Genomic DNA, 21,836 nt, shown 5'->3' with positions numbered 1-21,836 from the left:
ATAGGTAGAAGAACAGAGAGATGGACAGATAGACAGAGGGTCAGAGTGACAGATGGACAGATGAACAGAAGGATGGATAGAGAGGTGTTCCCACCTGGACCAGCTGCAGCAGGTACCTCAGCAGCTCCTGGTTGGTCAGGCTGTCCAGCCGCTGCACCGCCAGCCTCCTCACCCTCTGGTCAGGGAAGTCCACGCTCAGCAGCTCCAGGGCCGTGGCCAGCCCCAGCTCCCCAGCCTCCCAATGGCCCAGCAGCCAATGGACATCCTGCACCATGGCGGGCTGCAGCCAGTTCACGCTGCGCAGGTAGTGAGGCAGGCTGGAGGAGTAATGGATGCTCTCCTCGCGGAACCTCCGGAGGGACGACTTGTGGGCGGTCACGGGGGAGGCGGTGGGGAGGGGGGCGGGGTCTGGAGCCAAGGAGGGGCGGGGCGCCGTGGGGAGGGGGGCGGGGTCTGCAACAGAGGAGGGGCGGGGTGTGGAGGTGTGGGGGTGGGGGCTAAGGATGCCTGGGTGGGTGAGGATTGAGGAGGAGGGGGAGGGGTACTGGTCAGGGAAAGGTGAGGAGGGAGAGAGGGAGTATGAGGAGGGAGAATCGGGGGAGGACGTTGAGAGGTCCGTGTTGGGAGAGGGACGTGGGTCAGCTGGAGCGTGTGGCCCCGGGTGCGGGGGGCGGGACTCGGGCGAGCCAGTGCTGTGAGGCAGAATGACAGGGAAGCTGTAGCGGTCCAACAGGAAGCTGATGGCCATGGCGTCGGCCACGTCCGGGTTGGTGGCGCAGGACAACTTGTCGGCCTGGTGGGTGAAGGGCTCCTCCTCCTGCTCAGGGTAGGGCCACATGTGCAGCGTGTGAGGGCCCTGGCTCAACACCGACCTGTCCCACACAGCACAATATATCACAATATATCACAGCACAGCACAATATATCACAGCACAGCACAATATATCACAATATATCACAGCACATCAGAACACAACATAGCATATAGTGGACATTATTACAATATTTATATAGGATAAACAGAAGTGATATATACAAAGATCCGGGTTTGGGAGTGTTTCGTAAGCCTCAGAGAGGCGTACGAGGAGGTGAGGGATTAAGATAAGACTTTATTGATCCTTGTGACTGACCAAAATTATTTTAGAATATTCTACTGTTCTTAAGACCGAATATTTGAATATTCAACAGGCATTCAGCAATGTATTGGTAAAAAAATAAAATACAATTAATAAGAATATAAACATCTTATACATCCCAATGATTTTAGAGGCAATGTTGTCTACCTGATTTACTTTTTACACTGAACTGATTTAAATAAATCTTTCTTACATTAAAGTTGCACTGAAATCAAAAAAACCTTCTGTCCCATTTTGCTTCACATAATTGGTCATAGTGTTCACCTATTCAACGATGTATGCCAAAATATTTACAAAATTCTACTTTTGTTGTAATGGTCATAGTGTTCACCTATTCAACGATGTATGCCAAAATATTTACAAAATTCTACTTTTGTTGTAATCTTATATCAAAGTATATAATTTCTTACTTCCTGGAAAACAGTAGGTCACGTGCAATGACAACAACAGGTACCTTAGATTTTAGGCCAATAATCTCACGACATCCACCCGTCAATCAACGCTATCCTTCTATCGAATCTGTCTAAAGTTCTTAAAACCCGTCCACTTGTCAATGTTCCAATCAAATTCCTCTAAACATATGTCCCACCCTCATAGCTTGTTTGCGTCGGAAATACGTCAAACTACGGAAGTTAGATGATCTCAAATGTCCGTTTCAGTGCGACTTTAAGTGCAAATAAAGGTAGAAATAACCTTTTTTGGCTTTTACCCTTTCTAGGCTACTAATATTTTGATAGGCCTACCTCTCTCTCTCTATCTCTCTCTCTTTCTCTCAGAGCATGATAAAACTAGATGCGCTGTGTCTTGGAGGCAGATCAAACAAATGATTTGTAATTGATGTTATTCGATAGCCTCATTTTTATATATATATAAGTAATATTCAAACTGGTTTAAATAAACAATCTGATAGTAGCAGTATGTCCTGGTATTTTGGTTGTAGCTAAACCATTAATTAATTAATAAATATAATGGTTTTTTTTCTGACTCTGATATGAATATTGAATGTGCAGCCTGGCACGATTTTGAACATGTGAAAATTCTAACTCATCCCTAATAGTGAGGCTTGAGGACACGCTCTTCCAAAGGGAAGAGGGGATAGTATAACGACAAGAGCCTTCATGAGAGCATCTCTTATCAGTCTCAAACAATCAAACAGTCTTTACTTGAATAACTATACAAATATTGATGGTGTATACAATGTTGTGGTTGATAGGGCCCATCCACAGCAAAGACACTGACCTGTGGTCTATCAGGAGGAGGTTGACGAAGTACAGAACCTTCCCCCTGCCTCTGTTTGCAGCCCTACCCCCAGAGGTGGGGGAGCTGGAGTCCCTGGGCGGGGGTCCGTTGGGGGGGCCGGCCAGGAGGGTGAGCCCCAGCTTGGCCCCGCGGGGCAGGTCCCTCATCAGGACGTCCAGCTCCAGCCACTCGTTCCACAGCACCTCGTCATGGAAGGGCTTGGGGGACGACACCACGGACGCCAGCTCTTTGTTTCCATAGAGGAGGGTGACCTCCACCTGGACGCTCTGGGGGTGTCTGGAGGGGGGGTGGGGGATGTCAAAGCCCAGCAGCTTGACCCTGAATCTGCGCGGGCAGTCCCAGAGGGAGATCATCAGGATGTGGTCCACGGACCTCCCCTCCAGACGCAGGTCCTGGTGGGAGCTGGACTGACCCGTGAAGCCGTCCACCAGGGGCCAGTCCTCCGGCCCCACGGCCTCCTGGGCGAGCTGCGCCTCGGGGACCACCTGTAGGTGGATCTCCTGGGAGGTCCTCAGACATTCGCGCACCCACAGGAAGTCATGGAGCGGGGCGTCCCCAGACAGGAACTCCTCCCTGCCACAGACCTGCAGCACCAGGCCCCCCTCCTCGCAGCCTAGCGCCAGGTCCTCCATCACCCGCCGGAACACCGCCGTCAGCCCCGCGGGCGTCAAGGCCGGCTCCACCGTCACCGTGAAGCTCACCTCGCTGTAGTGGAGCCTGACTGGTAGCTTCCTGGTCACATGGTCCTGCAGCTCCGTGGTGACGGGGACGGGACTTGTCCAGGGTTCCGTGGCGTAGGCCACGTCATCCCGCCTCCTCAGCTCCTGACGCCGCGGCGATGCCAACTTCCTGCGCGTGTAGCTGATCTCCCCGAGCCGCTCGGCCGCAGCTGCGTCCAGATCGTGGCCAATCAGGTAGACGAGGCTGCGCCGCTGGCTCAGCTTCTCCTCAGTGGCGGCTAGCGGTGGCGGCGTCACCACGATCCTGGCTGTCTGGCGCCCTGCTGCGTCACGTGACCAGGGCATGCCCAGAGTCCGGAGCACCTGGCAGTCGTCGTAGACCTCGTACCAGTCGGCGTCCTGGCTGTAGAGCAGCAGGAAGCGGGCAGGGTCCAGCAGAGCCAGCGGGTCGGGGGGCCGGCACAGCTCAGGGGCCTGCAGGCACAGACGCAGCCTCAGCTGCTGGACCGTGCACTGGGCCGGCAGGATCACCTGCACCGTTTCCCAAGGGACACCTTCTGGGGCTGGGGCTGGGCGGAACTCACAGATGAACACAAGGCTGTTCTCAGACCAGCTGGGGCTGCAGATGTCTGGTACCATCCCAGTGATGTGTGCTCCATAGGTCTGACTCAGGTTCAGCTCAGCCTCCATGAGTGCTACAAGATGGCCAACAACGCAAGGTTAGAATTAATATCACTTCAGTCTATTATTGTGATCCCTGTCATCTGTCTGAAGGTTGCAGACACCATATTCACACAATTCGTTGAAACTATTCAAATTACATTGTTCTTCCAGGTCTACCAATGTTCTACCAATGTCAACCAAAATCTACAAATGTAACTAAACACGTCTCAAAACGTTTGCTTTGATGACAGAATAAAGAATGTCTCAAAATGTCTGCTTTGATGTCAGAATAAAGTTTCAGCTTCTTATGAATCGTCTTACCTATACAGTTGTGTGCTCTCGCCACGGTAACTGGAGGCTGGCTCTGACTGTGAGAGCACCTGTGTTTTCTATCCCTTCCTGTAATAAACAGGTACTTCCTCAGTCTTGGCTGACTGCCAGAGCCACATGGGCGGCCTGGGTGTGAGGAGGAAGTTATTTGTTTCTCGTTCTCCTCTGAGGCAGACAGAATGGCTGGGTAAACACATCAAGGTCAGCGAGTTCCCAGATAGAGACAGCGGGAATCATACGATGGTTGACATGTGTAGATTGAAGTGGTTGATTGATCAATCACTCTTCATATTGTTCAAACGATACGTGTATTGTTACAGCATGTTCCGTACAGCAGTGTTTCCAAAGGGTATTGAATGCCAAGAGGGGACACACCATTCATTCTGCCGTGGATCCAAAACGCCCAAGGGCTGAGCGGGGCCATTTTGGACTGTCAAGTTGATTGCACAACCTGTGCTGCACTGTTACCTGTCAATGTCATGTACTCACTTTTTCATGTTGACACTTGCGTTTACTAAATAACAGGAATTCCTTATTATGATCTCACTCTTTGATTTTTATCTTCATTGAAAATGTTAGGTTCAGAGCCAGACCAATGTAACAGACCCACAAGGCAGACGGACACAGGGGCAAGGTTTAGCCCGAGGGCATTTATTATAATAATAATAGGGAGGGAAGTGCGGGAGGATGTGTGGTGCGTCTGGAGGTCTTGTTTGTGAGGTGTGTATGTGCATCAAGGTTATTATAGTTAACGAAAACTAACAAAAAAATGAAAACTAGGTGTGAAAAAACATTTTAGTTAACTGAAATAAAAATAAAAACTAGACTTTACAAAAAAACGATACTAACTAAAACTGCATTGTGTGTTTACAAAACTAACTAAAATAAACTAAAATTATAGAGAAAATGTCCTTAGTTTTAGTCTTTTTCATTTCATACATAAGCCTAGTATTTTGGGTGGATATGAAATCTATCCTCCATTTTATTTAGCTGTGCCCTTGCGCAGAAGTAACCTGACGTGCGCCAGATGGTTTGTTTCACACGGAGTGAAACAACGTGAGCTCACAAGATCAGGATAGTCTCACGAGGCTAGCACAGAAGAAGAAAAAACTAAAACTAATTAAAGCTGCTTCGCAGCGATGAGGCGGGGCCAGGCAATTTCCGACAAGTTTAGGAGCAATAAGCGAGAGAATAGGACAACAGGAAAGTTGACATTCCAATGTTCATTTTGTACATTCGTATCGTAAAACATTTGTAAAACATTTTGATGCGTTGTAAGCTCGATTTTGATAATTCAACAATGGTCAATGAGTTTGTGAATTACAGTCTGAAGATCCAGTGTAGCAAGTTTGGTGTTAATTGATTGAAAGATGTTGGATGAGATATGTTTATTAATTTTTACAGGTTTTGTTTGCTTTTCTTCATAATTGAACATTAACTTCAGCAGCTGTGTACTCAGTCAGTTGCCAATCAATCGATTTAGTCATTGTAATCCTCGGCGGGGGTTGGGTAGGGTTGCCAACAGCGATGTCTCCGATTCGTGGAGCTTGTGTTGGATTATGGGTAACGTAGTTTTCTCTGTATGAAGTGTTGGTTTCAGAGGACAGAATTAAACATTTTAAAAAATTCAATTTTTGAGATAAAATTCTAAAAAAAAATCATACTACATCTTGGATATGTGGCTAATGTTGTCACTTTTTATGAGGATGATCAGCCATTGATTTGGCGAGAATAAATAGGAACTATATACAGAACTGTTAACAGTAAAACCTTTTGATGTGCTGTGGGCTCAATTTTTCATATTTCAAAAATCTGTGAGGATCGTTTGGTAAGGACAGTCTGAAGATACAGTAGATCCATTTTGGTGTCAATTGAACTAAAAATGTGGGAGGAGATAGGTTTGATAGGTTTTACAGTTTATGAAGAAATCAGAGTAATGGACTTCAAAATTCCTGCAAGGTCAAAGTGTATGAAAGTTTTGTCTCACTTGGGCCTACATTCACGTGGTGGTTTTACAGTGATAGCACCTATGGCTGATTTGTTATGATTTTTTTAAGTTTTAAACTTTAGACTGTTGCTGTAGCGCCACCTTCAGGTTTATTGACCTACAATGCAGGTTGAGGACTTTGGGTATACTACTGGAGCTATGTGCAAATCTTGGTGATTTTTTGTCCACGGGAAGTTAGACTTCAGTGGAAGATGGAGAATAATAATAATAATCAAAATTCCTGCAAGGTCAGAGTGTATGAAAGTTTTGTCTCACTTGGGCCTACATTCACGTGGTGGTTTTACTGTGATGGCACCTATGGCTGATTTGTTATGATTTTTTAAAGTTTTAAACTTTAGACTGTTGCTGTAGCGCCACCTTCAGCTTTATTGACCTACAATGCAGGTTGAGGACTTTGGGTTTAGTACTGGAGCTATGTGCACATTTTTGTGATTTTTTGTCCACAGGAAGTTAGACTTCAGTGGAAGATGGAGAATAATAATAATAAGTAAAACATTTTAATGCATTGTAAGCTCAATTTTGATAATTCAATAATCTGGTCAATGAGTTTGTGAATGACAGTTTGAAGATCCAGTGTAGCAACTTTAGTATTAATTGATTGAAAAATGTGGGTTACAGGTTTTGTTAGCTTTTTTTTTTCATAATTGAACATTAACTTCAGCAGCTGTGTACTCAGTCAGTTGCCAATCAATCAATTTAGTCATTGTAATCCTCGGCGGGGGTTGGGTAGGGTTGCCAACAGCGATGTCTCAGATTCGTGGAGCTTGCGTTGGATTGTGGGTAATGTAGTTTTCTCTGTATGAAGTGTTGGTTTCAGAGGACAGAATTAAACATATTTTAAAAAATTCAATTTTTGAGATAAAATTCTGAAAAAAATCATACTACATCTTGGATATGTGGCCAATGTTGTCACTCTTTATGAGGATGATCAGACATTGATTTGGCGAGAATTAATAGGAACTATACAGAACTGTTAACAGTGAAACCTTTTGATGTGCTGTGGGCTCAATTTTTCATATTTCAAAAATCTGTGAGGATCCTTTGGTAAGGACAGTCTGTAGATACAGTATATTAATTTTGGTGTCAATTGAACAAAAAATGTGGGAGGAGATATGTTTTATAGGTTTTACAGTTTATGAAGAAATCAGAGTGATGGACTTCAAAATTCCTGCAAGGTCAAAGTGTATGAAGGTTTTGTCTCACTTGGGACTACATTCACGTGGTGGTTTTACAGTGATAGCACCTATGGCTGATTTGTTATGATTTTTTTAAGTTTTAAACTTTAGACTGTTGCTGTAGCGCCACCTTCAGGTTTATTGACCTACAATGCAGGTTGGGGACTTTGGATATAGTACTGGAGCTATGTGCAAATTTTGGTGATTTTTTGTCCATGGGAAGTTAGACTTCAGTGGAAGGAGAATAATAATAATAATAATAAATATACCTGCAAGCAGGAATGTGGGGGCCAAGCAGTTTAACTGTAAGCAGACAAGGAATCAGCTAGACTGACGTGGTGACATGTTTGACAAGGGTCAAGGATGGGCCCGAGATTTTCGGAAGTCAGACATATCGAACGGGATTCGATCTCTGTACCTGCTGCTTGCAAGGCCGACACGCTAACCACTGTGCTACGCAGGATGTTGCTAAGGTGAACCACCCTAGTCCACAAGGCATGTGAGCCTTCCCTAACCCCGTGAGTCTGAGTCCTTAGCACTTAATTAATATCACCTGGTAGGGTTGCTTCCTCTCGGTAGAGTGAGAGGGGGGGGTGTCGTTGTTTAAATTGGCACACAGCGAAAAGTATACATAGCATAGCTCAACTATTTACTTCTTCAGAATCCAGACAATCACGCGAACATTTCCATGTATAAAATGTCCTTCGGTCTTCAGAAGTGTAGGAGAGGTGAAGAGTTAGAAACAGTTAGAGATTCTAGAGCGAAGAGAGATTTTCTAGAGCGTGGCTCCATTGATTTCAATGGAGGGGGGGGAGTCATTATTCGAACTGTCACAGAGTAAAAAATATACATCAAAGAGCTTAGCTTTTTTTGATTTTATGAATCCCAAGAGTCGTGTGAACGTTTTGATATGTAAAATGTGTATGAGCTGTGAGAATTGGAAGAGGGATGGCAGTTTAGAAAATGTGTGACTTTTTCCAAAATGCGCCTTTCACCACTCTGAAACTGGTGAAATTGTGCAGAAGACAAAAAGTGTTCCTTTCATTCTGCAATCAAACAAATGAAGTAATAATGAAACCATGGGGTGTTTTGAACTCAGCATGAGCCAGGGAATCCATTGCTACCATAATTTTGAAGATTGGACATACAGTTCAAAAGTTACTGGCATAAACGCAACTCCAACTTTGACACGCTGGTGGCGCTAGAGTGCACAAGATGTCAACATGAGGCTTGGTGACAGATGTCATGGGTATGTCCCGAATGAATGTGCCAAATGTGGTTTTGATAGATTAAAACATTACTGAGATATGACCCCAGTTCCTGTTTTGCAGCTTTTCTGCCAATTTTGATTGGCTGTCACGTGCGAACGCAATGGATAATCAAAAATCCCTGTACATCCTTTGTAGACATTGGTGTATAGATGACATCCACCGATGTTCATGCAAATTGGTGAAAGTTCCTAGGAGGAGATATATTTTAAGGGTTTTGCACATCATTCAAAATGGCGGAGAAGCCAAGATGGCCACAATGACGTCATAGAGTGCGTTGAATCCGGCTTGAGCCAAGGAATTGAAGGACACCTGAAGTTTTAAAATTGGACTTGCTGAAGAAAAGCTGCATGCATAAATGCACCTCCAACTTTGACACGTTGGTGGCGCTAGAGAGGGTGAGGTGTGGACATGAGACTTGGTGAGGAGGGTCAGGGCACTGTCCCAAATGAGTGTGCCAATTTTCATAACTTTCTACCATATGCTTCTATGGGCTGCCATAGACTCCAATGGCAGAAGAATAATAATAATAAATATAGCTGCAAGCAGCAATAACGGGGCCAAGCGCAACTAACGCATCAAAGCCAATGAGGAAAACACGCCATAGCTACATTGGAGCTATGCATGTGAGCATCTATGTCGCCTGACCAGGTGAATCAGGTCAAATTCATGCAACAGTATCATCATCACCATGATCATCATCATCATCATCGTTATACAACTGCATTCACATTCAATTCATCTGACAGCATCAAGTGAGAGTCAGGTCCTTTTTAGAATCTCATTACATTTATTCTATTTTGGTACATATGTTTTAGGGCCTATTTCTCCACATGTCTACATGCGCTCTCCCAGGATGAAGTGTTTAGACTAAAGGCTACAACCCTCTCCCTGGTTGAAGTGTGTAAGCTATATACTGCAAAAGGTACACTTTCCAAACGTGACACTCTTTACCACTCTACCATCCAGTTTGTCACACACGACACATACAATACACACCACTGCACTCGTTACTGTTTTGACAACTAACCTTCCCATCAAACCTGTCATAACATTCCCTAGTTTATTCTCATTTGCACCCTTCTCCAACTATCACCTCTCTACCTATGTCACATGTTACACTAAATGCCTCTCTCACACAGACTCCCACAAAAGCCAGTTCATTTATAATGGCTCTACACAATATCCATTGTCTTAAAGCACACTTTAAAGATGTACACACACATCAATTCTTTATGAACGCTGATTGCATTTGTGTAACAGAAACATGGCTAACATCTGCCATAGCCACATTTGAGCTAGGTTTGGAGCATCTATGTCGCCTGACCAGGTGAATCAGGTCAAATTCATGCAACAGTATCATCATCACCATGATCATCATCATCATTATACAACTATGTCACATGTTACACTAAATGCCTCTCTCACACAGACTCCCATAAAAGCCAGTTCATTTATAATGGCTCTACACAATATCCAGAGTCTTAAAGCACACTTTAAAGATGTACACACACATCAATTCTTTATGAACGCTGATAGCATTTGTGTAACAGAAACATGGCTGGCATCTGCCATAGCCACATTTGAGCTATGCATGTGACTGTCGTTGTCACCTGACAAGGTGCATCAGGTTAAATTCATGCAACAGCATCATCATACAACCACAATCATAGTTAATTCATCTGATGATGTCAAGTGAGTGTCAGGTCCTTTTAAGCATCTCAACACATTTCTTCTATTTTGGGACATATTTTTAGGACCTATTTCTCTGCATGTCGACATCCCACCTGGTCATTGTCCAGGCCTTCCATCTGCCTGGGAGACCCACCTTTACCATCAAGTATCACTGCAGGGATAGCTTGACAATTCAGCAATCTGTGAACAACACTCACAATTCTTGTTTCTCTCTTAACCTCACAGTTTTCAAAAGAATGCCCCTCTCCTACCCATACATTTGGTGTAAGTAGGCTATGTAATTTAAGGTCTACATTTCCATCCAATTGACCTGAATGACTACTGTCAAACTAAAGTGGAGTCCATATGCATTCAATTGTAGTGATCTTGATTATTTCAGTTAAACAAGCACATTCTTCATATAAGAAGAGAGGACACATTGGTTTAATTCTAGCAATGAAAATACAATGAAAGTGCAAATGGGGTCCCTTTGCACAACAATGCTTATATAAACATCAAAATGTAATCTGACAGTGTTGCGCCCCATTAGTAAGTTGTAGAGCATGCCATCAGCTACGTATACAAGCATTATGAACCCCATTTAGCCACGGGGGGCGCTACAGCAATCAATTGCGTTTAAGCAACTTTTAAGAATTTTGACTCGTTATAGCGCCACCCTTTGGCCTAACTGCTTCATATTTCTTCAGTTACCTCAAGATATACTCTGGTACTACGACATCTGTTTTCAGAAATACCATCCAAGTGGTTAGGCCTGAACAGGAAATGAGCTCTCTAGCGCCCCCATACAGTTTATTCTGGCCAGTAACGGAGGCTTTGCCTCGGGCTGACATTGTTGATATGAACACAAGGTTTTGTGGTGTTCCATGCATTCCTTCAGAAGTTATATGCCTTTTAGTGAAAAGCCACACCCTCTGCAATATTCAATTGCTCACAGTGGCTATTTTCATCAAGTTTTCTAAATTATGCCGAGATGGAACTTTAGATATTCATTGCTAGATTCTATATACTGTGCTTCATGTAGATTGACAAAACTTCCTAGGAGGAGATAGATTTTAAGTGTTTTTCAAAAAATGCAAAATTGTTGCAAATTTACATAATTTGAAGTTATGGCTCCTTGAGGCAAATTTGTTCAAACTGATGAGACATATATGCCTGCAAAGCCTCATGACTCTAGCTCCAACGGGGCATGAGATATGACCTTTCAAAGTTTGCATTTTAGCCCCTTTTATGTATTTTGGCTTGTTATAGCGCCACCCTGTGGCCAATCAGGCTCTTCTTTCTCGAGTGACCATTAGACATACCCTGGTACCACTGTACCGTGGTTCGGAAAGCTCTGCATGGCGGTTAGGCCTAAACTGAAAATGAGCTCTCTAGCGCCCCCATTTGGTTTGATTGGGCCAATAATGCAGTGGCCGCCTCAGGTTATATTTGCACAGATGTCTACTAAGTGGCGTGGTGTTCTGCACAACCCTTAAGAAAGTATACCACTTTATGTGAAAAGCCACGCCCCATGCCATTTTCATTGGCTCATAGTTGCTGTTAAGTTTAACTTTTTAAACTTTTGCCGAGATGGAATTTTAGATATCGTTCCCTAGATTGTGTGTACCTGATTTCATGCAGATTGGTCAAAGTCTCTAGGAGGAGATAGATTTTAAGCGTTTTTCAAAGAATTCAAAATGGCGGAAAATCTATATAACCGGAAGTTATGGGTCCTTGAGGCAAATTTGTTCATCATGAGGAGAGACATATGTGTGCAAAGTGTCATGTCTGTAGGTCAAACGGGGCCTGAGATATGCCTGTTCAAAGTTCGCAACTTCAGTCGGCTGCTATAGCGCCCCCTTTTGGCCAATCAATGTGAGACTTGCTCCACTGCTGCGGGGCCTAAGCCTCTATGACTCTGCCTATTTTTCGTAAAAAGCGACCAGTCGGTTATAGGGCCTTGCATAGACTCCCATGGCGGAATAATAATAATAATAAATATAGCTGCAAGCAGCAATAACGGGGCCAAGCACAATGAACGCATCAAAGCCAACGAGCAAAACACGCCATAGCTACATTGGAGCTATGCATGTGAGCATCTATGTCGCCTGACCAGGCGAATCAGGTGAAATTCATGCAACAGTATCATCATCACCATGATCATCATCATCATCATCATCATTATACAACTGCATTCACATTCAATTCATCTGACAGCGTCAAGTGAGAGTCAGGTCATTTTTAGAATCTCATTACATTCATTCTATTTTGGTACATATGTTTTAGAACCTATTTCTCTGCATGTCTACATGCCACATGATCGTTCTCCAGGCCTTCCATCAGCCTGGAAGGCCCACCTTTACCATCAAGTCTCAGTGCGGGGATTTCTTGATAATTCAGCTACCTATGAAGAACACTCACAACTTTTGTTTCTCTCTACACCTCACAGTTTCCAGAACAATGCCCCCCCTACACTTGGTGTAAGTAGGCTATGTAGTCTGTGGGCTACTGTCCTCTCCCAGGATGAAGTGTTTAGATTGAAGGCTAAAACCCTCTCCCTGGTTGAAGTGTGTAAGCTATATACTGCAAAAGGTACACTATCCAAACTTGATACTCTTTACCACTCTACCATCCAGTTTGTCACCCATGCCACATACAATACACACCACTGCACTCGTTACTCTTTGGACAACTAACCTTCCCATCAAACCTGTCATAACATTCCCTAGTTTAATCTCATTTGGACCCTTCTCCAACTATCACCTCTCTACCTATGTCACATGTTACACTAAATGCCTCTCACACACTGACTCCTACAAAAGCCAGTTCATTTACAATGGCTCTACACAATATCCAGTCTTAAAGCAGACTTTAAAGATGTACACACACATCAGTTCTTTATGAACGCTGATTGCATTTGTGTAACAGAAACATGGCTAACATTTGCCATAGCCACATTTGAGCTATGCATGTGACTATTTCTCTGCATGTCAACCTCCCACCTGGTCATTGTCCAGGCCTTATATCTGCCTGGGAGTCCCACCTTTACCATCAAGTATCACTGCAAGGATAGCTTGACAATTCAACAATCTGTGAACAACACTCACAATTCTTGTTTCTCTCTTAACCTCACAGTTTTCAGAAGAATGCCCCTCTCCTACCCATACATTTGGTGTAAGTAGGCTATGTAATTTAAGGTCTACATTTCCATCCAATTGACCTGAATGACTACTGTCAAACTAACGTGGAGTCCATATGCATTCAATTGTAGTGATCTTGATTATTTCAGTTAAACAAGCACATTCTTCATATAAGAAGACACGACACATTGGTTTAATTCTAGCAATGAAAATACAATGAAAGTGCAATGGGGGTCCCTTTGCACAACAATGCTTATATAAACATCAAAATGTAATCTGACAGTGTTGTGCCCAATTAGTAATTTGTAGAGCATGCCATCAGCTACCCATACAAGCATTATGAACCCCATGTAGCCACGGGGGGCGCTACAGCAATCAATTGCGTTTTAGCCACTTTTAAGAATTTTGGCTCGTTATAGCGTTACCCTTTGGCCTAACTGCTTCATATTTCTTCAGTTACCTCAATATATGCTCTGGTACTACTATATCTGTTTTCGGAAATACCATCCAAGCGGTTAGGCCTCAACAGGAAATGAGCTCTCTAGCGCCCCCATTCAGTTTATTCTGGCCAGTAATGGAGGCTTAGCCTTGGGCTGACATTGTTGATATGACCACAACGTTTTGTGATGTTCCATGCATTCCTTCAGAAGTTACATGCCTTTTTGTGAAAAGCCACACCCTCTGCAATATTCAATTGCTCACAGTGGCTACTTTCATCAAGTTTTCTAAATTATGCCAAGATGGAACTTTAGATATTCATTGCTAGATTCTATAAACTGTGCTTTATGTAGATTGACAAAACTTCCTAGGAAGAGATAGATTTCAAGTGTTTTTCCAAAAATGCTTATTTGTTGCAAATTAACATAATCTGAAGTCATGGCTCTTTGAGGCAAATTTGTTCAACCTGATGAGACATATATGCCTCCAAAGCTTCCAAGAATCTAGCTCCAACAGGGCATGAGATATGATTGTTCAAAGTTTGCATTTTAGCCCCTTTTATGTATTTTGGCTTATTTTAGCACCACCATGTGGCCAATCAGGCTCTTCTTTCTCCAGTCACCATTAGACATACCGTGGTACCACTGTACTGTTTTTCGGAAAACTCTGCATGGCGGTTAGGCCTAAAATGAAAATGAGCTCTCTAGCGCCCCCATTTGGTTTTATTGGGCCAATAATGCAGTGGCCGCCTCAGGTTATATCTGCAGAGATGTCTACAAAGTGGCATGGTGTTCTGCACAACCCTTAAGAAAGTATACCACTTTATGTGAAAAGCCATGCCCTATGCCATTTTCATTGGCTCATAGTTGCTGTTAAATTGAACTTTTTCAACTTTTGCCGAGATGGAATTTTAGATATTGTTCCCTAGATTGTGTGTACCGAATGTCATACAGATTGGTCAAAGTCTCTAGGAGGAGATAGATTTTAAGCGTTTTTCAAAAAATTCAAAATGGCGGAAAATCTATATAACCGGAAGTTATGGGTCCTTGAGGCAAATTTGTTTATCATGAGGAGAGACATATGTGTGAGAAGTGTCATGTCTGTAGGTCAAAGGGGGCCTGAGATATGCCTGTTCAAAGTTCGCAAATTCAGTCGGCTGCTATAGCGCCCCCTTTTGGCCAATCAATGTGAGACTTGCTCACCCGGTGCGGGGCCTAAGCCTCTATGACTCTGCCTATTTTTTGTAAAAAGCGACCAGTCGGTTATAGGGCCTTGCATAGACTCCCATGGCGGAATAATAATAATAATAATAAATATAGCTGCAAGCAGCAATAACGGGGCCAAGCACAATGGACGCAAGAAAGACAACAAGGGAAACGTGGCATTGGAACCATGCATATGAGTGTCTGTGTCACCTGACCAGGTAAATCAGGTTAAATTCATGCAACAAAAATATGATCATGCAAGTGCAATGACATTCAATTCATCTGACGGCATCAAGTGAGTGTTAGGTCCTTTTTTGCATCTCATTATATTCATTGTAATTTGGGAGCTATCTACATTTTAGGACCTTTTTCTCTGCATGTCTACATGCCACGTGATCATTCTCCAGGCCTTCCATTTGCATGTGAGTATCTATATATGTCGCCTGACCAGATGAATCAGTGCAATCACATTGAATTCATGGCATCAAGTGAGTGTGAGGTTTATTTTTTGCATGTCATTACATTGATTGTATTTTGGTACATATGTTTTAGAACCTATTTCTCTGCATGTCTACATGCCACATGTTCGTTCTCCAGGCCTTCCATCTGCCTGGAAGGCCCACCTTTACCATCAAGTCTCAGTGCGGGGATTTCTTGATAATTCAGCTACCTATGAAGAACACTCACAACTTTTGTTTCTCTCTACACCTCACAGTTTCCAGAAGAATGGCCCCCCTACACTTGGTGTAAGTAGGCTATGTAGTCTGTGGGCTACTGTCCTCTCCCAGGATGAAGTGTTTAGATTGAAGGCTAAAACCCTCTCCCTGGTTGAAGTGTGTAAGCTATATACTGCAAAAGGTACACTATCCAAACTTGATACTCTTTACCACTCTACCATCCAGTTTGTCACCCATGCCACATATAATACACACCACTGCACTCGTTACTCTTTGGACAACTAACCTTCCCATCAAACCTGTCATAACATTCCCTAGTTTAATCTCATTTGGACCCTTCTCCAACTATCACCTCTCTACCTATGTCACATGTTACACTAAATGCCTCTCACACACTGACTCCTACAAAAGCCAGTTCATTTACAATGGCTCTACACAATATCCAGTCTTAAAGCAGACTTTAAAGATGTACACACACATCAATTCTTTATGAACGCTGATTGCATTTGTGTAACAGAAACATGGCTAACATCTGCCATAGCCACATTTGAGCTATGCATGTGACTATTTCTCTGCATGTCAACCTCCCACCTGGTCATTGTCCAGGCCTTACATCTGCCTGGGAGTCCCACCTTTACCATCAAGTATCACTGCAAGGATAGCTTGACAATTCAGCAATCTGTGAACAACACTCACAATTCTTGTTTCTCTCTTAACCTCACAGTTTTCAGAAGAATGCCCCTCTCCTACCCATACATTTGGTGTAAGTAGGCTATGTAATTTAAGGTCTACATTTCCATCCAATTGACCTGAATGACTACTGTCAAACTAAAGTGGAGTCCATATGCATTCAATTGTAGTGATCTTGATTATTTCAGTTAAACAAGCACATTCTTCATATAAGAAGAGACGACACATTGGTTTAATTCTAGCAATGAAAATACAATGAAAGTGCAATGGGGGTCCCTTTGCACAACAATGCTTATATAAACATCAAAATGTAATCTGACAGTGTTGTGCCCAATTAGTAAGTTGTAGAGCATGCCATCAGCTACGCATACAAGCATTATGAACCCCATTTAGCCACGGGGGGCGCTACAGCAATCAATTGCATTTAAGCCACTTTTAAGAATTTCGGCTCGTTATAGCGCCACTCTTTGGCCTAACTGCTTCATATTTCTTCAGTTCACTCAAGATATGCTCTGGTACTACTTTATCTGTTTTGAAAAATACCATCCAAGCGGTTAGGCCTAAACAGGAAATGAGCTCTCTAGCGCCCCCATACAGTTTATTCTGGCCAGTAACGGAGGCTTTGCCTCGGGCAGACATTGTTGATATGAACACAAGGTTTTGTGGTGTTCCATGCATTCCTTCAGAAGTTGTATGCCTTTTTGTGAAAAGCCACACCCTCTGCAATATTCAATTGCTCACAGTGGCTATTTTCATCAAGTTTTCTTAATTATGCCGAAATGGAACTTTAGATATTCATTGCTAGATTATATATACTGTGCTTCATGTAGATTGACAAAACTTCCTATGAGGAGATAGATTTTAAGTGTTTTTCAAAAAATGCAAGATTGTTGCAAATTAACATAATCTGAAGTTATGGCTCCTTGAGGCAAATTTGTTCAACCTGATGAGTCATATATGCCTCCAAAGCGTCATGACTCTAGCTCCAACGGGGCATGAGATATGACCTTTCAAAGTTAGCATTTTAGCCCCTTTTATGTATTTTGTCTTGTTATAGCGCCACCCTGTGGCCAATCAGGCTCTTCTTTCTCCAGTGACCATGAGACATACCCTGGTACCACTGTACCGTGGTTCGGAAAGCTCTGCATGGCGGTTAGGCCTAAACTAAAAATGAGCTCTCTAGCGCCCCCATTTGGTTTAATTGGGCCAATAATGCAGTGGCCGCCTCACGTTATATCTGCACAGATGTCTACCAAGTGGCGTGGTGTTCTGCACAACCCTTAAGAAAGTATACCACTTTATGTGAAAAGCCACGCCCTATGCCATTTTCATTGGCTCATAGTTGCTGCTAAATGTAACTTTTTAAACTTTTGCCGAGATGGAATTTTAGATATCGTTCCCTAGATTGTGTGTAAAGGATTTCATGCAGATTGGTCAAAGTCTCTAGGAGGAGATAGATTTTAAGCGTTTTTCAAAAAATTCAAGATGGCGGAAAATCTATATAACCGGAAGTTATGGGTCCTTGAGGCAAATTTGTTCATCATGAGGAGAGACATATGTGTGCAAAGTGTCATGTCTGTAGGTCAAACGGGGCCTGAGATATGCCTGTTCAAAGTTCGCAACTTCAGTCGGCTGCTATAGCGCCCCCTTTTGGCCAATCAATTTGAGACTTGCTCCATGGCTTCGGGCCATAAGCCTCTACCATCTTGCAAAGTGTCGTAAAAAGTTACCAATCGGCTATAGGGCCTGGCATAGGCTCCCATGGCGGAAAAAGCCAACGAGGAAAACACGGCATAGCTACATTGGAGCTATGCATGTGAGCATCTATGTCACCTGACCAGGTGAATCAGGTCAAATTCATGCAACAGTATCATCATCACCATGATCATCATCATCATCATCATTATACAACTATGTCAAATGTTACACTAAATGCCTCTCTCACACAGACTCCCACAAAAGCCAGTTCATTTATAATGGCTCTACACAATATCCAGAGTCTTAAAGCACACTTTAAAGATGTACACACACATCAATTCTTTATGAACGCTGATAGCATTTGTGTAACAGAAACATGGCTGGCATCTGCCATAGCCACATTTGAGCTATGCATGTGACTGTCTTTGTCACCTGACAAGGTACATCAAGGTACAAGGTACATTCATGCAACAGCATCATCATACAACCACATTCACAGTTAATTAATCTGATGATGTCAAGTGAGTGTCAGGTCCTTTTAAGCATCTCAACACATTTCTTCTATTTTGGGACATATTTTTAGGACCTATTTCTCTGCATGTCGACATCCCACATGGCCATTCTCCAGGCCTTCCATCTGCCTGGGAGACCCACCTTTACCATCAGGTCTCACTGCAGGGATATATTGACAATTCAGCAATCTGTGAACAACACTCACAATTCTTGTTTCTCTCTTAACCTCACAGTTTTCAGAAGAATGCCCCTCTCCTACCCATACATTTGGTGTAAGTAGGCTATGTAATTGAAGGTCTACATTTCCATCCAATTGACCTGAATGACTACTGTCAAACTAAAGTGGAGTCCATATGCATTCAATTGTAGTGTTCTTGATTATTTCAGTTAAACAAGCACATTCTTCATATAAGAAGAGACAACACATTGGTTTAATTCTAGCAATGAAAATACAATGAAAGTGCAATGGGGGTCCCTTTGCACAACAATGCTTATATAAACATCAAAATGTAATCTGACAGTGTTGTGCCCAATTAGTTAGTTGTAGAGCATGCCATCAGCTATTCATACAAGCATTATGAACCCCATTTAGCCACGGGGGGCGCTACAGCAATCAATTGCATTTAAGCCACTTTTAAGAATTTCGGCTCGTTATAGTGCCACCCTTTGGCCTAACTGCTTCATATTTCTTCAGTTACCTCAAGATATGCTCTGGTACTACTATATCTGTTTTCGGAAATACCATCCAAGCGGTTAGGCCTGAACAGGAAATGAGCTCTCTAGCGCCCCCATTCAGTTTATTCTGGCCAGTAATGGAGGCTGTGCCTCGGGCTGACATTGTTGATATGAACACAACGTTTTGTGGTGTTCCATGCATTCCTTCAGAAGTGATATGCCTTTTTGTGAAAAGCCACACCCTCTGCAATATTCAATTGCTCACAGTGGCTATTTTCATCAAGTTTTCTAAATTATGGCGAGATGGAACTTTAGATATTCATTGCGAGATTCTATATACTGTGCTTCATGTAGATTGACAAAACTTCCTAGGAGGAGATAGATTTCAAGTGTTTTTCAAAAAATACAAAATTGTTGCAAATTAACATAATCTGAAGTTATGGCTCCTTGAGGCAAATTTGTTCAACCTGATGAGACATATATGCCTCCAAAGCTGCATGACTCTAGCTTTAACGGGGCATGACACATGACCATTCTAAGTTTGCATTTTAGCCCCTTTTATGTATTTTGTCTTGTTAAAGCGCCACCCTGTGGCCAATCAGGCTCTTCTTTCTCCAATGACCATTAGACATACCCTGGTACCACTGAACCGGGGTTCGGAAAGCTCTGCATGGCGGTTAGGCCTAAACTGAAAATGAGCTCTCTAGCGCCCCCATTTGGTTTGATTTGGCCAATAATGCAGTGGCTGCCTCAGTTTATATCTGCACAGATGTCTACCAAGTGGCGTAGTGTTCTGCACAACCCTTAAGAAAGTATACCCCTTTATGTGAAAAGCCACGAACTCTGCAAATTTCATTGGCTCATAGTTGCTGTTATATTTAACTTTTTCAACTTTTGCCGAGATGGAATTTTAGATATTGGTCCCTAGATTGTCTCTACCGGATGTCATGCAGATTGGTCAAAGTCTCTGGGAGGAGATAGATTTTAAGCGTTTTTCAGAAAATTCAAAATGGCGGAAAATCTATATAACCGGAAGTTATGGGTTCTTGAGGCAAAATTGTTCATCATAAGGAGAGACATATGTGTGCAAAGTGTCATGTCTGTAGGTCAAACGGGGCCTGAGATATGCCTGTTCAAAGTTCGCAACTTCTGTCGGCTGCTATAGCGCCCCCTTTTGGCCAATCGATGTGAGACTTGCTCCATGGCTTCAGGGCCTAAGCCTCTACGACTCTGCCGATTATTATAAAAAGCGACCAGTCGGTTATAGGGCCTGCCATAGACTTCCATGGCAGATCAATAATAATAATAATACCATCAATTACAATAGGGCTTCGCCCCTTCGGGGCTTGGCCCCTAATAACACTACCAATTACAATAGGGTCTTCGCCCCTATGGGGCTTGGCCCCTAAATATAGCTGCAAGCAGCAATGAACGGGGCCAAGCGCAACAAACGCATCAAAGCCGACGAGGAAAACACGCCATAGCTACATTGGAGCTATGCATGTGAGCATCTATGTCACCTGACCAGGTGAATCAGGTCAAATTCATGCAAAAGTATCATCACCATGATCATCATCATCATCATCATTATATAACTTCATTCACATTCAATTAATCTGACAGCATCAAGTGAGAGTCAGGTCCTTTTTAGAATCTCATTACATTTATTGGTACATATGTTTTAGGACCTATTTCTCTGCATGTCTACATGCCACATGATCATTCTCCAGGCCTTCCATCTGCCTGGAAGGCCCACCTTTACCATCAAGTCTCAGTGCGGGGATTTCTTGATAATTCAGCTACCTATGAAGAACACTCACAACTTTTGTTTCTCTCTACACCTCACAGATTCCAGAAGAATGCCCCCCCTACACTTGGTGTAAGTAGGCTATGTAGTCTTTGGGCTACTGTCCTCTCCCAGGATGAAGTGTTTAGATTAAAGGCTAAAACCGTCTCCCTGGTTGAAGTGTGTAAGCTATATACTGCAAAAAGTACACTTTCCAAACTTGATACTCTTTACCACTCTACCATCCAGTTTGTCACCCATGCCACATACAATACACATACTGCACTCGTTACTCTTTGGACAACTAACCTTCCCATCAAACCTGTCATAACATTCCCTAGTTTAATCTCATTTGCACCCTTCTCCAACTATCACTTCTCTACCTATGTCACATTTTACACTAAATGCCTCTCACACACTGACTCCTACAAAAGCCAGTTAATTTACAATGGCTCTATACAATATCGAGTCTTAAAGCAGACTTCAAAGATGTACACACACATCAATTCTTTATGAACGCTGATTGCATTTGTGTAACAGAAACATGGCTAACATCTGCCATAGCCACATTTGAGCTATGCATGTGACTATTTCTCTGCATGTCAACATCCCACCTGGTCATTGTCCAGGCCTTCCATCTGCCTGGGAGACCCACCTTTACCATCAAGTATCACTGCAAGGATAGCTTGACAATTCAGCAATCTGTGAACAACACTCACAATTCTTGTTTCTCTCTTAACCTCACAGTTTTCAGAAGAATGCCCCTCTCCTACCCATACATTTGGTGTAAGTAGGCTATGTAATTTAAGGTCTACATTTCC

At 43.0% G+C, this 21,836-nt stretch overlaps 1 protein-coding gene across 1 annotated transcript in view; it reads right to left on the bottom strand.

The window, feature by feature from the left end:
• The window catches only part of LOC311307549 (phosphatidylinositol 4,5-bisphosphate 3-kinase catalytic subunit gamma isoform), a 52,259-nt gene that overhangs the window by 6,741 nt on the left and 23,682 nt on the right, over positions 1-21,836 (bottom strand). Inside the window, exons 6-8 of the mRNA XM_084436365.1 lie at positions 2,375-3,770; positions 634-872; positions 95-453 (exon numbers count right to left, since the gene is read on the bottom strand). Coding sequence (XP_084292491.1) covers positions 95-453; positions 634-872; positions 2,375-3,770 — 1,994 coding nt within the window. The remainder of the gene's footprint in view (positions 1-94; positions 454-633; positions 873-2,374; positions 3,771-21,836) is intronic.

The sequence above is a fragment of the Borostomias antarcticus genome (assembly GCF_949987555.1).
Source record: "Borostomias antarcticus genome assembly, chromosome: 3".
Taxonomy (NCBI): Eukaryota; Metazoa; Chordata; class Actinopteri; order Stomiiformes; family Stomiidae; genus Borostomias; species Borostomias antarcticus.
The sequence above is the reverse complement of the archived record's forward strand: the minus strand, read 5'-3'. Positions and strand labels throughout refer to the sequence as shown.